Raw genomic sequence first — 16,635 nt, 5'->3', positions numbered from 1 at the left:
TTTCGGGGGTCCCTCCTATATATAATTGTTCGTGGAAAAGGTTTGCCAATAATGAAGAGTACTTTGATAGTGAAACAGTACTAAAATTTCTAAGGAGACATGGTCTAGATAATAGCATACATGTTTTTGTTCTTTGTGGCACTACTACAGAAAATATTTTCAGAAGCGGGTAAAACATCATTTGTAGCAGCGGGTGCGATGCCCGCTCCTACTTTTCGCAGCTACAAATAGCTGTTTGCAAGAGCGGGTAATGTGCCACCTTGTAAATGTATTTCCAGGGCGGATCACACCGTCACCCGCCCCTAGAAATGCATTTCTAGAAGTGGATGAGTCATCATCCGGTCCTAGAAATGGTATTTGTAGGGGGCGGGTTAGGGCATGCTACAAATAAATTTTCATAAAATAAAATCAAGAATCAAAAACAGCAAAATAAAAAAGAAAAAATATCTCAGCCAACCATCCACTGCCACAAACCCCTTTACTACAGAGATACAATATTTTCCCGTATAGATGTATTTTTAAGAGCTAGTGACGGCCGAGTCACCCCTAGAAATGACCACCATTTCCAAGGGCTGGTGATGGTAATACCCATCCCTTGAAATGATGGCCATTTACAGAGGCAGGTGATGGTGTCACCATCTCTAAAATGAATTTTTAGAGGCAGATCCAATGCTACAATACCCCTCTTTCTTTTGTAGGAGTGGATTACCTTTTGTGCCATCCGAGGAAAAAAAGGACGCTATTACAAATCGTTTTTTGTGGTGTAGTTGAATGTGATATCATCGGCTAAGCTCTAAATAATATAACATTATCTGGGCCATCTTACACCATATACAACAATGTCAGCAATTGTCCCATAGACATGTTCATACTATAACTACATGTATCCAGGTGATATCATGGTTGTCGCCATTTTTCCCCCATCCCGATTCATATTTTCTTGATATCATCTGAAGTTTGAGATTCCAATCAGGAATTCAATATTTGAGAAGAATATAAACAACCCATAGTAGCGGGATTATGTCAATATCATTGATATATGCTTAATCAATTTTTGGCCATTATCTTAAGCTTTTGACAGCAAACTTTTTATTTGGTCAAGCATACAACATTGATTTGCAAATGTCATCTATCAGAAATGGTCAAGATCGCACCGAAAGAGAAGCTCCAAATGCCTCAACTTCAAATGCCATCATTTCAGTTTTTTTGGTTGTTGTCATGCCCATCTCTTTCACTATACCTTTGAATGGGACGACAGGGCATCCAAAAACTATCACCAACAGCAGACAGCACACAACAGCTAAAAGATGCTCCAACGTCATAGAACCAGAACATGCTGCTCGATCGCCAGCTATCGGTTTAAATCATTTTTTCAGAAACCAGGAGCGAAAATTTCGTAAGTTTCATTTTCCATATGACTTTCCTAGTCATTTCCTAGGTATCAAATAATTAGTATAATGATGATGCTAACTACTAAAAATTCGTGATGAGATAACAGCTAGCCCCAATTATATTATTAAGCTTAACCCAACTAATTGATAAATATACTTTTATGCCTTAGCAAGCAGCCCCTCCCCTTAAAAAAAACTTGTTGCAATCAGCAGAGAGAGAGGGACAGACGTAGAATATGGAAAGAGAGAGCGACTTGACCTGTGTTGTGTTGTGTTCAAATCAGTTATAATCAAATGCGTGGAAACTTCTGCCACACCACCACCGACCAGACCCTACCAGCCACTCGCTGATGTTGAGTTTCCTCGAGCACCCAGCCAGCTTCACCGTGAGCTGGGCATTTGGCACAGTGCGTCTCGTGGATTATTCACGCATTTCAGTAGCCGTGCGCTGCTTGCTGATTGATTGGGTGTTTGTTTGTTCTGTTCCATTTTGCTAAGCTTTGTTTCTCTCTCTAGAGCCTTCTTTGCTGCTTCCTCCCTCCCTCTCTCTCCCCCTGTGCCTGCAGCCTGCCTATAAATAGGGTGAGACAATATCTCCGCTCTCACAACTCACAGAGCTTGCCTCACCAATCGCACAACATACTCTTGACTCCAAGTACAGTCCAGTACCGCTGTACGGCCAGGACAGGATATTCCTGTGAAGAATTCAGTTCGCTGCAAGAAAGATGGGCAAGGTTGGTTCCTGATCCTGAAAAAGATTTTTCATCTCTTGATTTTCTTTTTTTTGGCCTGAATGTCTTTGTTCTGAATTTGTTTTGGGGTTCTTTGTCGCTGCAGCAAAAGATTGTGCTCAAGTTGCCCCTGGATGACGAGAGGAAGAAGAGGAAGGCCTTCAAGGCAGCCGTTGGCATGAATGGTAAGATCAACTAATTGCAGCGATTTGATTGGCCGCTCTGTAATGAACTTTTAATCAGGCTCGAAACAATTAAACACAATCAACTCTGTTTACGAAAAGTCTCCATCAATTCTGACAAACAAGGTACCGAATCCTGCAGGTGTGACATCCGCCACGATGGAGGGCGACAAGATCATCGTGATCGGCGACGGCGTGGACCCGATCACGCTGACCACGATGCTCCGGCGCAGCCTAGGCTACGCGGAGCTGCTCAGCGTCAGCTCCGGCGATGACAAGAAGAAGGGAGACGGATACGGCTACGGCGGCGGCATGATGTACGGTGGCGGCGGTGGCATGGGTTACGGTGGCGGCTTCGGTGGTGGCAAGGAGGGAAAAGATGGAAAGGAGGGCAAGGAGAGCGGCGGCAAGGGCAGTGGCGGCGGTGGCTACGGCCAGTACCAGGCGGTGGCGCCGGTCTCGTACCCTGCCTATCATCAGTACAACGCGATGCCGTCCTATCCCGTCTACTCCTACCCTGCTTACCCGCAGCAAGAACAGGATCCTGGATGCAGTATAATGTAAATCTAAGAGCCTCCTGTGCTTTGTCCAAGTTAATCTGGAAAGTTGGAGGTGGCAAAAACTTGGAGATGAACTCGTTGCCAAGATGGTCCATGAAGGCTTCAACTTTTGCAAGGCTGGATGTGACGCTAGCTGTGAGCAACTGAGCATCATCAGTGAGTATGTACAGGGTTGGTCATCAAAAGCAGGTGGGTGCAGAGTTGAAAGTGGTGGAGTTCATGGTGATGATTCTACTGCAAACTGAGTAGCAGTGTTTTTATTTTCGTTTCTGTGTTGGTGGGGGGAAAGAAGATGTAGTGTTTGTTGGAGAAAAGGAGGCAATAAAGAAAATCTGTACAATAATATCTTGTGCCGATGCTTGCAAAATATTTGAGTAGCTACTGCAATTTCTTGATGAATTGATCACGTTGTTCATATATAAATATATCAAACAATGTAAGCTGGAAGCATATTAATTAGTCCTGAGTTCAAGCCTTATTTTAGTACTCTTGTAGTACTATTTATATACTAGTACCACCGTATTGCTTGCACATGTATCCCTGTGCTTCTTTCCTAATAACATAGTATATGTAGCGAAAATGACCTCTCATGCCATATTTCAATATATTGTTTTGGCGATTGATGACACATACAACACTTGGACTAATATGATTGTTAAGATGATCATTCTCAGGCTTTTAGGTTCAAGTGATGACAAAGAGAAGATAGGCAAAGTTAGGCCCGAAGGGCCGCCCCTACGCGGGTCCCAGGGCAGCGCCCTGAAAGCTCTTCGGTCGGTAGCACCGGAAAAACCGACGCATGAGCATCGGTGCATCCGATGGTTGTCGGAAGAACCGACGCTATGGTATTTTGGTGCAGAAGGGAATCGAAGCCAAGTCAGCTTATAGTCACCGGATGAACCGATGGTTCTAAAAGGGGCATCGGTGCATTGGGCGTACTGTGTTCCAGAGACGATGCAAGTCGCGCAAGAGCCAAGTCTTCAGCACCGGTTGAACCGATGAAGCATCGGTGCATGCCATCGGTGTAATGACGTCAGCAGTCAGGAGTTCAACGGCTACTTCGGGTTATGAGTGACCGGATGAACCGACGCTACCCCAGCCAGAGGCATCGGTTCATCCGATGATACGCAGATTTTCTGCTGACCGTTAGAGCAACGACTACAAGACTTGGTGGCCTATATATACGCCTCACCCCGGCCATTTGAAGATTGCTGGAGTTGCTGGATATCCCACACACACCCAAGAATATCTCCAAGCCATACAAGAGCATCAAGATGATATCCTTAGCCCTTAGCACACTTTGAAAGTGTTGTGTAAAGGTTAGCTCTTAGTGAGTGTTATTGCAAGGCCTTGAGCCTTTGTGCTGTGGTTCTCTAGTGAACCAAAACAAGAGCTTGGTGCGCCGGCACCTTGGAGCTTTGAAGCTCGCCGGCAACGTCATCGACCCTCCGACTTGGTGTGGAGCGGTGACGACACTTTGTGGGGGGACGTGGAGACCCCCATCCTTTGTGGAGAAGCTCCTTAGTGGAACCCGGGGCCAAGGTGACCGTGATTGTGTTCACGGAAGAGACTTGGTGGCCGAGTAGCAATACTCTTAGTGAGTGTTACAACAACGTGGATGTAGGTGTGCCTTTGTGGCTAACCGAACCACGGGATAAACACCCGCGTCAAGAGTTTGCTATCTCCTATCCCGCTCATTAAGCTTCCGTATTTCATACTAGCAATTTGTGTGCCTTTACTTTCATAGAATAGTTTCTTGATAGGAAAGGCTATAGGTTGCTAAACTCTTTTGGGATAGGGGTTTCACACTAGAACAACCTAGTTGCACATCTAGATAACATGTTTTAGTTTAAGTTTTGTGCAAACTAGTTGGAGCCATAGGTCAAAGTTTTTATTAGTGCCTAATTCACCCCCTCCCCCTCTTAGGCTAGAGCACCCGATCCTATCAGTATCCCTCTGCAACGAAGACATCGAGGGATTGGGGAGAGCGCCCTACACGTGTGTTCCTACAGTGTTGCTGCAACATGGTACCCCTGAAATTTGGGGATTCCTCCAACTACGAATAGAATTTCCAGAGATGAGTAAAAACCTATTTTTAGGGTAGTGCGGTGCACGTACTTCTCGCAGCTACAAATAGCTGTTTGCAACACGCTCGCTCTTGGAAATCCATTATCATCCGCCACTGCAAATAGATTTCCAGAGGCCGGTTAGAGCATGACCCGCTCTGGAAACATCTAGCCCACCAAAAAATTCACCCGATTTTTATTTCAATTATTCAAATTGGTTTCCCTCTATTTTTAAAAATTTTGATTCCCGCCAATTTCAATCTTTCAATCTAGTGCGCGATCAAATGTCATAATATAATGATCAACATGGAATATATTTCATAAATTTAAATAATTATGCATATAAAAATAAATTATATAGAAATAATATATACATATATCATTATAGAGCATCATTAAAGTGCACATTGCATACATGTCTCCCCTATTTTCTACAAACCCTATTAGAGGAGGTACAGTGCTGCTCTCATGAAGACCAATGTATTTAGGGTCCTTGCTAATTCGTTGATTAAATTTGCCCCTTATGTTGATCACTTCATGCATAATGAAACTGCATAAATCAGCGACTACTTGTAGAAGTTGTTTGTTGTGGTGGTGCCCCCCTTGTGCCTTGTCGGCTGAGTTTGCAATTAACGAATCCACAAAAAAATGAAGTTTTAGATAGACGCAAAAACAATGTACACATGGATCAATTCCGAATAAAGAGTATCCCCTTTTAAGTTCGGAATCAATTGTGTATCCTCTGGGCACACTAATGTGCTTGCACATGTAATACCCACAGTACACGGAATAAGTAGGTTGCTTCTGGCATGGGAAGTTTGTGGGTCAAGACATTTCTTTTTTTCCCGGGGGACGAGCTCCTCCTCTGACAATATAGTGCTCATAAGCCCTATTTTAAAAAGAAAAAAAGAAGCTAGTTAATATAAGTATACTTTTGTGGAGATATTAGCATGATGTACATACGGAAGATAAGAAATTCGCTAAAACTCTTTGTATCTATTTTTTGGTCAATCCAAGGAGCCCAATACGATGGCTCTTACAACCTTTGGTTGTAGTACAAAAGCAATATAGTGATTTCCGCAAAAATAACAATTTTTAGCCATGGATTGGATCAAGTGTATATTATAACAAAAGATTTAAATTAGACTTAAACAGATGTTGTATGGTGCAAATATGTTATTCTGGTCTTGCCATTGTAGCATCATAAGCGTTATGTAGGTTGCAACCCTCTTCATGGCCTATTTATGACAATATTTTCGTTTTCCATTTTTCTCCTTCCATGTTTTACACTCTAGTAGCACCTCATTGTTTTCCTTCCACTTGCTTGGCCCAGTGTGCCTGACCTCCCAAATAACTAAAGGATCAAGATACCATATCTTTTTGTTTACAATGATGGCATCATTTATTTGTATCATGTAGAATATAATGTATAACAATTAGTTAGATATGCATATATAGTAATTTAGGCCATTGCATAAAAAAACATTAATATTGCTGATGGACATAAATGCACTAGAGTCTAACCATTTTGATGTCTATTTTATTGAGGTGGGACATGGTGTGGATGTCTTGAAAATCTAACATGATATCAGTGATGCCAATACCTTGAAGTCCGAATACTTGCAAATCGTACTGAGCCCATAGGCTACTGAGCCCTAAGTATACATGCCCTCGCGTACCAACTATGCATCCTCTACATTTCACTTAGAACCATTTGCCCAATCGGTAGAAATAGTTTGCCGTACTCAATTTTTTTAGGACACTCCAATAAAACTGGAAGTGCATCGACCCCAACATACTGCTTGTGCTCCGTGTCAGTATGGGGAAAGGAAAAGCCTGGCACTAAAATTTGAAGCATCCTTTGACTTAGCCTTTTCAAACTTCTTGTTTGCAGCATGCCATATATCCATAATCTCTGATCTTTCCTTTTTTTTGTAAGCCCGTATCACCCGAGGTTGTTGTTCCTGTGGCGCTAGCAGAGCCAGGACCAGTGGTGGAGCCGGTGGAGTATTGTCTCCTAACTAGGTAACCAGAGCTGGCGGTGATGACTTCGTTTTGGTGGTGATGGTGGAGCCAGTGACGATGGTTCAAATGGTAGTTGTGATGGCTAAGCTGGTGGGGTGTGCTCTACTGCTGCTCACTCTTGTTGTGTCACTGATGATGAGGGATGCTCAACAAGAACTTCTGTTGGCGAGGTACGATCCGAAGAAGTCGAAGCTATGGACCAATTAGTATGATATCTCATTTATACCATAGGATGGTACTGTCGAAGCATTCTCCAAGGTAATGCTTCCCATCCGTAATGAGGATGTCTATCTTGTGATCCGCATAGCTTGATTTGAGGAGATGTTGCACTTGTACACATGCATATAGGAGCAGGGTCATATTTCCCTCAAATAAACCCCCATCTGGATCCACCTGGACCTCAGCAACTTCCTTTGGCTTCCTGGCTCTGCCAACTAGATAGAGCAACAAGCAGGGAGTACTAATAGATACAAAATTTACCGGGCATGGTTGTGCTATGCTAGAGGTGCCACTGCCCTAAGCACATGTTGTATTCGCTTGGACTAATACTAGAGGGGGCATGACCACCTTCTGTTGTTGCCCTACCTCTTGTGATGGGTTGAACCATAATAGCTCGAACTGGTGCTGTTCCATAACTGTTACCATGAAAAATCCCTTAAACTTATTTTATAGTGCTTTCTGTACCGCTTCTCTCATTTCTTCCTTGTAATGGTCATGCCTCCTTACCTAGCTGGGTCCTTTTGGAAGCCATCCTTGATGGTTAACTTAGAGAACATGTCTCTGACGCGGCCTCCATGCTCTTTGGACCCAATGGCTGCACTAAGCACATCCTTTTCTATGTTTGGTTTGAACACTCCTTGTTTCTGAAGCTCGGCAAGTTCTAGCATCTTTTCTGCCACAACTTTGATCTCAGGTTGATAAAACTTGGGTTTTCCATCCACTATTGCTTGAAGCCACTACCAGCCATGATCGTCCAAACCTTCAAAAGGGTTGGGTTGCCCAGCGACTATTGCAGCCTCTCTTTCACGCCGCCATTGCTCAATCTTCGCTTGGTATCCACCCGGCCCAAGGAACACTTAATGTGATGAGGACATGACATGTATGCGTACGGCCATACTTGGTGATTGGCATGAAAATGAAGGAGACCAACAAAGCTTCCCAAATTGAGAAGGAGGTCCAAAGCTCATCCAGTTCGAGTCCCCAAGCTGGAGGCCCAAAACAACTCAAGTTCGAGTTCACCTCAGAGTCCAGGAGAAGCACACACTAAATGACGCCTAGGTCGCATACGATGTCCATTTTGGATGTTCTACATATGCATGGAAATAAGGAGATAAGCTTTCCAATGGATCCAGCCCCATGCCTAAACTTAGCCAGAGTAAACGGGAATCATCGAAACAATGTGACAGCCAAAATCTACCAGGGCGCTGCGTCGCTGTCTTTTGGGCTGTTGGTCCATGTACTGTGTCGGGCCAAGTGGCCCAAGCGCTGGACAAATTGTCTTCTTCATTTTAACTGTGACGTTGAGTCCTTTTGCTATGAATGAGGGTCCCCGTTCTTGTTCTTCACCACTGTGGCGATTAGTCCTTTTGATCCGAGCTTGAACCCCGTCCTATTTTTTGCTTCACATACATCTGCAATTTCAGATTGTGTTTACCCTTTCTTGCTTGTGTTCTTCGATTCGCTTGGAGAAAAAGTCTTCTTGGCGAGGTCAATCAAGTTGTGCTTGGTTGATAAACAACAGAGCAGCGGTGTAACTTTTGCAGGACTTTGAATCGTGCTAATTAGAAGCCCAGATTGCCAACGTCAAATACTCCACCAATTGATTTTACCCTACCTCTCGGAAGATCGGGCTAGTCCTCCATCATAATTTATGTTGCTCAGTGCTAGATCTATATTCCTCTGGCTTAGGGCTAGTGCTTCCTCGGAGCTCTTTTACTGAACAAACTCTTCCCATTATGTTGGTGTGATTACCCATTGTGCTGGTGTGATTACTATGTAATCTGCAAGTGGCATTCGACTCTTCTGGACATACTTGGTATGTGGTATTCGGATCACTCTTCCACCGGTGGAAACTTTCACTTGGCATCTTCCTAGCATAATGCTTTACTTTCTCATTAGTTCCTTTTTGGAAAAATAAAAGTTTTGCTCAATATTTTCCACATCGTTAACCGATCGGGAATCGTTGGATCCAAAACCATCTTTGTTTTGATTGTAGATCCAATTGCATTTTGAAATTTTGCACGCAATTTAGGAGGCTATATGGGCTCTCCTGCTACACTAATTTCTTTGACCATCCATTGCCCTTGGGGTTATTGGTTTATTCCTTGCTGACCCCCATTTCCTATTCTTTTGGCTAGCAGAGGTTGTAGTTTCAGGTTCTGAACCCAATCTTTTATTGTCTTCAAGTTCTTACTCTATGGGGCTCGGAGGTTGGAGCTACTGTTGGCGGTCCTTAGCCTAACACAATAAATCCGCAAGCATACGGATACCGATGTAGCTTTCACATTTGAGTATTCCAGGGTATTGAATCTATGAGGAACAATAAGTGTGCTAGTAGTGACTCTTGTTTATCTAGGGGATATGACGGGAGTGAAGAGGTCTAGATAATATAGGTAGAGGTGGTCTGACGTCGTCTTGCTAACTAATTGACGAAGGTAGATCTATGTACCTCCCTGCCGAGTGGGGTCCCCGAACCTAGGTGACCACTCTGCTCGGTGACTCAGCTACGACTACTCGGTGTACAGGGACTCGGCTGTGCGCAGAAAGGATATTCAGTAGATCAGGATGAGAGGCTCTAGCTAGAAGCCCAGATATCTAGGGATCTTAACCGACCTCCTTCCTTGTAAAACAACCCGAGCATACTTTCCTTGTACCCCTACGACTCCTAGTCTATTTAAAAAAGGCATAGGAAGACCCATAGAGACACTTCTTCTTCGCAGCATTTCAAAAACCCTAATACAACCCCGAACACAGGACGTAGGGTGTTACGTAAATTGAGGCCTGAACCTATCTAAGTCCCTGCGTCTTCGTGTTACCATCGAGCTCTTGGTCCTGAGATCCTTGTCCTGAAACTCTACCGCCGGGTACACCCCTGGTGGTTTGGCCGGAATAGCAATCCGACAGTTGGCGTGCCAGGTAGGGGACTCAGGGCTCATACGTCGAGTCCAATGGTAGCCAACACCGGCGTCATCTTCTCCGCCAGTGTCACCGCCCAGATGGAGGCGACAGTCGGCTTCTCCTTCACCTTCGAAAGCTTTCCGGAGACCACGGTTCCCAAGAACCCCACTTCTGGCCCCTCGACCATCGGGGGCAACGTCTTCGCCGGAGTTAGATCCGATCTGACCCCCCCAGGCCCCCGTCACCTCTCCGATTTCTGAATCCGAGAACTTCGACGTGACAGCCATGCCTACCAGGGTGACCCGACGTCCTGCTGGATCTGCTGACGATCTAATCACCTAGATAGATTGAGTCGGCAGATCCATTGCCGAGTGCATCCAACTTGGCGAATACGCACTTCACCACCGAGACGACCCTGATCGAGTCCTCCGCAGACTCAGCAGTGCCTCCTCTAGGACCAGATCTGATCTGGCCACCCCAAGATCCGTCACACCTCGAGTTCCCGAACTTGAGGCAGACTACGTGACGGCCACGCCTACCAGGGTGACTCGTCGCCCTGTCGGATCTGCTGACGATTTGATCTCCCAGATAGATCGAGCTTGCAGATGCATCGCCGAGTGCATCCAACTCGGCGAGTACGCGCTTCGACACCATGACGACCCGGATCAGGCCCCCCTCAGACTCCGCAACGCCGCCACAACGTACTCGGATCAGATTTGAGTGTGACTCTCGGACTCGGCCACCATGGGTCAGATCTGATCTGACTCGGCTTCAGGAGCGGACCTCGGCTTCCAAGATACTTCGTTCACCCTCCCACCCAACCACTCATCGGCGATGGAGCATCGCCGGATCTTCGTCGTCTCTGCCGACTCCGACACTCGACCCAACGAGGATGACGAAGAGAGGGAGAACCGACTTCTCCGCAATGAGGTCCGCGCCGACAGAAGGCACAACGAGGCGGCGATTCATCAGTTAGAGCGCGACATGCAGGACGCCGACCACCGCAACCCCAGGAACCGGCGCTCGCTAATCCGATCGCGCAACCTCGATGCCGACTTCGTCCTCGACTACAATGGCCAAGACATCTTCACCATACCATCGGCTAACCTCGCCGCGGTGTTCCAGGTGCTCGAGGGCCTCCAGGAGACCCTCGAGATCATCAAGGCTCGTGCCCATCTGCATGTGGCCACCACGCAAGCCCAGCAGATGCGCAAGGACAACTCGGCTTACCATGCTCAGTCGAGTCATCACTTGACATGACCCCGCGACGACAAAGAGGAGGTCAACCAGAACGACCTCCACCTCGAGCTCAACCAATAAGATCTACGCCCACGCATCAACAACCATCATCACGAATGCGACGCCGCCGAACGCGACCGACATCGCCAGTATGACGAGGAACATAGCGTCCCAGATGCCGACCACCAGTACCGCGGCTGCCGAGGCAACAACCCTCACCGGTGACTGCCTCGCGACTACGAACCCGGCAACGACCTCGACGGCTTTTCTGCCTTCTCCAATCGGCTTCGGGCCATCCAGTGGCCCACCACCTTCAAGCCAACCGGCATCGACAAGTACGACGGCGAGTCGGACCCCAAGACGTGGCTGCGCACCTACTCCATCGCTGTTCGAGCGGCGAATGGCGACAACGACATCATGGCCGCCTACTTCCTGGTCATGATGGGTTGTCACACCCTCAACTGGCTCGAGGCACTCCCGGCTGGCTCCATCAACAGCTGGCAAGACCTCTGCAGCGCCTTCGTCCAGTACTACCAGGCATCTTGCTCGTGTCCCAAAACCAGATGGGATCTGGCCAGCGTCATCCAGCAACCCGACGAGTCCCTCCGCAACTACATCAAGAGGTACTTCACTAACCGTAATACCATTACGGAGGTTGATGACAGGGACGTTATCCACCACTTCCACCAAGGCCTCCATAACATCGAACTATGGAGGAAAATGTTCGAGAGCAACCCCAAAACCGTTGGCGACATGATGACGGTCGTCAACAAGCACGCCGACATGGAAGACGCCGAGCGAGCCCATCGCCGGCACAATACCAAGAACGACTCCTCCGAGCGTCCCTCCCAGCGGGACAATCGCCCGGAATGCCGACGCGAAGACCGTCCACTTCGCCACGGGAAGAAGCACGACCGCGCCGAGTCGTCCAAGAACCGGGACCGCAAGCGTGGCCCCAAGAACACCGTCGCCATCGCCGTCGCCGAGAGGTCCCAGTTTCGCTCCACCCTTAACCAAGTGGACCTGGACCGGCTCCTGGATGGCAAGTGTCCCTGGCACAAGGATGCGAACCACACCGCCCGAGAGTGCCGAGCACTCTCAAACGGCGTCATCAAGGACGATGACTCCAAACGACCCCACCGCGACGACCGCGACAGGCCGAGTGGTTCCAGAACCACCCGGGCACGCCCACGGAGGCGCAATCGCCCAGGCGAGACAGCGACGAGCAGACGAAAGATTCCCCAGGGAACTTCTAGGAAGAAGACAGGGCCGTCAACTTCATATTTGGTGGCCCCAGCAAGCTATCATGCCAGCGCAAGCTGAAGCTGGATGATCGTGATGTCAACCTGGTGTTCAAACACCCGGTTGATCCCCTGCAGTGGTCGGAGATGCCGATCACCTTCGACCGCCGCGACCACTAGGTCCATCTGCCCAGGCCAAGTACTTACCCCCTTGTGGTCAGCCCGATGGTCAGTCAGGTCCGCCTAGCCAAAGTACTCGTCGATGGTGGCAGCACCCTCGACATCATCTTCGCCAGCACGTTGGAGAGCATGGGCTACGACATGACTACCCTGGTGCCATCCGACCAGTCCTTCTATGGCATCATCCCCGGAGCTAGGTCGACTCCGATCGGCCGGGTCACCCTGCCGGTCACCTTCGGCACCCGCAACTACCGCACCGAGTACGCCAACTTTGAGGTCGCCGAGTTCGAGACCTCCTTCCACACCATCCTGGAAAGACCCTCCCTCGCCAAGTTTAAGGCGATTCCCAACCACACATATCTTCTCTTGAAGATGCCAGCTCCAAAGGGGGTGCTCTCGGTCTACGGAGATCTGCAGACTTCCTACGCGTGCGAGGCCGAGAACATCAAGCTCTCCGACACCCTGGAATGATCCAGGAACTCGGTTCTTGTTGCTCAAGCAGCAAAGAACCTCCTGGCAGACCAGCAGTAGATCCCCATCAAGGAGTCGACTTCCGAGTCGCAGCTCGCGCCAGCCGTGGCGACCAAGACCATCGTCCTCAGGGACGATGAGCCGCACAAGACTACCGTGATCGAGGCCAGCCTCGACCCGGCATAGGAAGGCGCGTTCATCTCGTTCCTCCGGGACAAATGGGACATCTTTGCATGGAAGCCATCTAATATGCTGGGAGTTCCAAGGGAGGAGGCTGAGCACTCCTTAGACCATGACCCGAAGGCGAGACCCGTCAAGCAACGGCTCCGCCGCTTCGCGCAGGATTGAAAGGAGACTATTAGGGTAGAAGTAACCCGACTCCTTGCTTCTGGTTTTATCAGAGAAGTCGTGCACCCAAATTGGTTGGCAAAGCCAGTCCTTGTAAAAAAGAAAAACGGTGAATGGAGAATGTGTATTGACTATACCGATCTCAACAAACACAGCCCTAAAGACCCCTTTCCTCTACCACGCATCGACCAGGTCGTTGAATTGATGGCCGGGTGCGTTCTCCTTTATTTTCTTGACTGTTACTCAGGGTAGCACCAGATAGCCCTAAAGGAGTCGGATCAAGAGAAGACGTCCTTCATCACCCCTTTCGGGGCCTACTGCTACAACAACATGACGTTCGGCGTCAAGAATGCCGGCGCCACATACCAGAAGGGCATTCAGAGATGCCTCTAGGGGCAGATCAGGCGCAACGTAGAGGCCTATGTCGAGGACATCGTCGTCAAGACAAAACGTAATGACTAGTTCATTACGGATCTCTTCGAGACATTTGAAAATCTCAGAAAATTCAAATGGAAACTCAACCCGACCAAGTGTGTGTTCTGTGTCCCGTCCAGAAAACTACTCGGCTTCATAGTCAGTAGCCGGGGCATCGAACCCAATCCCACAAAGGTCAACGCCATCGGGTTCATGAAGCCTCCTAGGAGCAAAAAGGACTTGATGAAGCTCACAGGGTGCATGGCCGCCTTGAGTAGGTTCATAAGCCAACTCGGCGACAGAGGTCTACCCTTCTTCAAACTTCTCCGAAAGTCCGACAAGTTCGAGTGGAACAACGATGCTTCCAAAGCATTCCAGGAGCTCAAGGATTTCCTCACCTCGCCACCCGTCTTGACAGCACTAGAAGACGGGGAAGTCCTCCTCATGTACATCGCCGCCACCACCAACGTGGTGAGTACTGTCGTGGTCGTCGAACGAGACGAGTCGGGTCACGTCTACAAGGTGCAACGACCGGTTTACTTCATCAGTGAAGTACTCAGCGAGTCCAAAGCACGCTACCCCCAAGTGCAGAAGCTGTTGTATGCCATCCTCATCACGTCAAGGAAGCTTCAGCACTACTTCCAGGCCCACAAGATCAAGGTGGCCTCCTCCTATCCACTCAGCGATATCTTAAACAACAGAGACGCCAACGGCCGAGTCGTCAAATGGTTAGTAGAACTTGGCGCCTTCTCAATTGAGTTTACGCCATGCTCTATGATCAAATCTCAGGCCCTGGCCGACTTGGTCGCTAAATGCACCGAGATCCAAGACCCTCCACCCGACACCAGGTCCGAGCACTAGATTATGTACTTCGGCGGCGCCCTCAACCGCGATGGAGCCGGCGCTGGAGTCCTCTTCGTCTCTCCCAAAGGTGAACAACTCAAATATGTCCTCCAGTTACTCTTCAAGGCTACCAACAATGCTGCCGAGTACGAAGCTCTCATTCATGGTCTCCGGGTCATTGTCACGCTCGGCATCAAGCGCCTGCTGGCCTATGGTGACTCCAAAGTCGTCATACAACAAGTCAACAAAGACTGGGTGTGTAGCAAGGAGAAGATGGATGCCTATTGCAGAGAGATCAGGAAGCTCGAAGCCAAATTCTATAGTCTAGAGTTCCATCACGTCCCTAGGGACGATAATGTTGCGGCAGACGTTCTGTCCAAGCTCAGATCCAAGCGATCCATTGTACCACCAGGTGTGTTCGTTCAAGCACTCAACAGTCCTACAGTCAAGACAGAGGACGAACCCCCCACAAAGCCCGACTTGGTCCCGGCCTTAGGGAAGCAGGTTCTGACTCTCGACACCGACTGGCGCTCCCCCATCATTGATTTCCTCAAGAATAATTAAAGCTACCCAAAAGGAAAGGAGCATGAGAAGCTTGCACGCCGATCAAGCAGCTACATCATCATAGGAACCGAGTTCTTCAGGCACACGGCATTCTCAGGAACCCTATGCAAATGCATCACACAGGATGAAGGAATCCGACTCCTTAGCGCTCTCCACTCGGGTACCTGCGGCAACCATGCGGGGGCCTCCACCTTCGTGGGGAAAGCCTTCCGACCAGGCTTCTACTGGCCCACGGCCCTAGGCGATGCTCGAAACATCGTCAGACGATGTCCCGGGTATTAGTTCTTCTCCAAGCAGCAGCACGTCCCGGCTTAGGCCCTACACACTATACCACCCTCCTAGCCATTCACCTGCTGGGGACTCGACTCTGTGGGACCTCTAAAGACAATCGTTGGCGGGTACAATCACATATTCGTGGCGATCGATAAGTTCACGAAGTGGATTGAGGTCAAGCCCATGACGGCCACCACAGCAGCTAAGGTAGCCGAGTTCATTGTGGAAATATCACATCGGTTCGGAGTGCCTAATCGGATCATAACTGATCTGGGTACCTCGTTCATGGGCTCCGAGTTCTGGGACTATTGCCAAGAGAGCTGCATCGACGTCGACTACGCCTCCGTGGTGCACCCCAGGTGCAATGGCCAAGTCGAAAGGGCCAATGGCTTGATACTCCAGGGGCCCAAGGCCAGAATTTTCGATCCGATCGAAAAGTACGGTGCAAAGTGGCTCCAAGAACTACCCAGAGTAGTCTGGGGGCTCCGCACACAGAAAAGCCGGGCAACCGACCACTCGCCATTCTTCATGGTGTACGGTTCTGAACCAGTCTTGCCATCGGACATTGCTTTTGGTGCTCCGTGCATCCAGAACTACGATGAAAACGAAGCCGAGTCAACTCGACGCACCGACATTGACTCGGCAGAGGAGCACCGTCTAACGGCCTCCATACAGCATGCGAGATATGAACAGCAGCTCCGGCGCTATCTGTGACAGTTCAGGTTTTAGGAGCTAGAAACACCCTTTTAAAATATTATTTTTGTGTTAATGTTTGTTTAAAAATTTAAACTATATTTGTCATGGCAAGGCTATTTTTGTAATTTTTGGAAAAATGCAGGGTCCTTTTCACAAAATAGTTTTAATCCGGGAGTAATTTCAAATTTTGGGAAGGGTTAAAGTGCATAAATTGTTTTTCACTTTAGACCTCGGTAAAAAGGAATATTTAAGCTTAGGGTGACTTAGGTAATTTCAGAATTAAAGTTGTGTTTA

General features: G+C 48.4%; 3 protein-coding genes across 3 annotated transcripts; all 3 read left to right on the top strand.

Moving 5' to 3' along the window:
- The first annotated feature begins 1,936 nt into the window (after positions 1 to 1,936).
- Positions 1,937 to 3,259, top strand: LOC120660156 (holotricin-3-like). Its single transcript, XM_039938531.1, has 3 exons — positions 1,937 to 2,125; positions 2,229 to 2,307; positions 2,447 to 3,259. The coding sequence occupies exons 1-3, from the start codon at positions 2,117 to 2,119 to the stop codon at positions 2,866 to 2,868; spliced, it is 510 nt and encodes a 169-aa protein (XP_039794465.1). The 5' UTR covers positions 1,937 to 2,116; the 3' UTR covers positions 2,869 to 3,259.
- Positions 3,260 to 12,777: 9,518 nt separating this feature from the next.
- On the top strand, positions 12,778 to 13,203 carry LOC120662510. The gene has a single exon (XM_039941643.1). It carries the CDS (start codon positions 12,778 to 12,780, stop codon positions 13,201 to 13,203), a length of 426 nt encoding a protein of 141 aa, XP_039797577.1.
- Positions 13,204 to 15,828: 2,625 nt separating this feature from the next.
- LOC120662509 lies at positions 15,829 to 16,359 on the top strand. Its single transcript, XM_039941641.1, has one exon. The coding sequence runs from the start codon at positions 15,829 to 15,831 to the stop codon at positions 16,357 to 16,359; it is 531 nt and encodes a 176-aa protein (XP_039797575.1).
- The last annotated feature ends 276 nt before the right edge of the window (positions 16,360 to 16,635 follow it).

Source organism: Panicum virgatum, chromosome 2N (genome assembly GCF_016808335.1).
Source record: "Panicum virgatum strain AP13 chromosome 2N, P.virgatum_v5, whole genome shotgun sequence".
Classification (NCBI taxonomy): domain Eukaryota; kingdom Viridiplantae; phylum Streptophyta; class Magnoliopsida; order Poales; family Poaceae; genus Panicum; species Panicum virgatum.
Note: the sequence above shows the minus strand (reverse complement) of the source record. Positions and strands in the feature narration are given on the sequence as shown.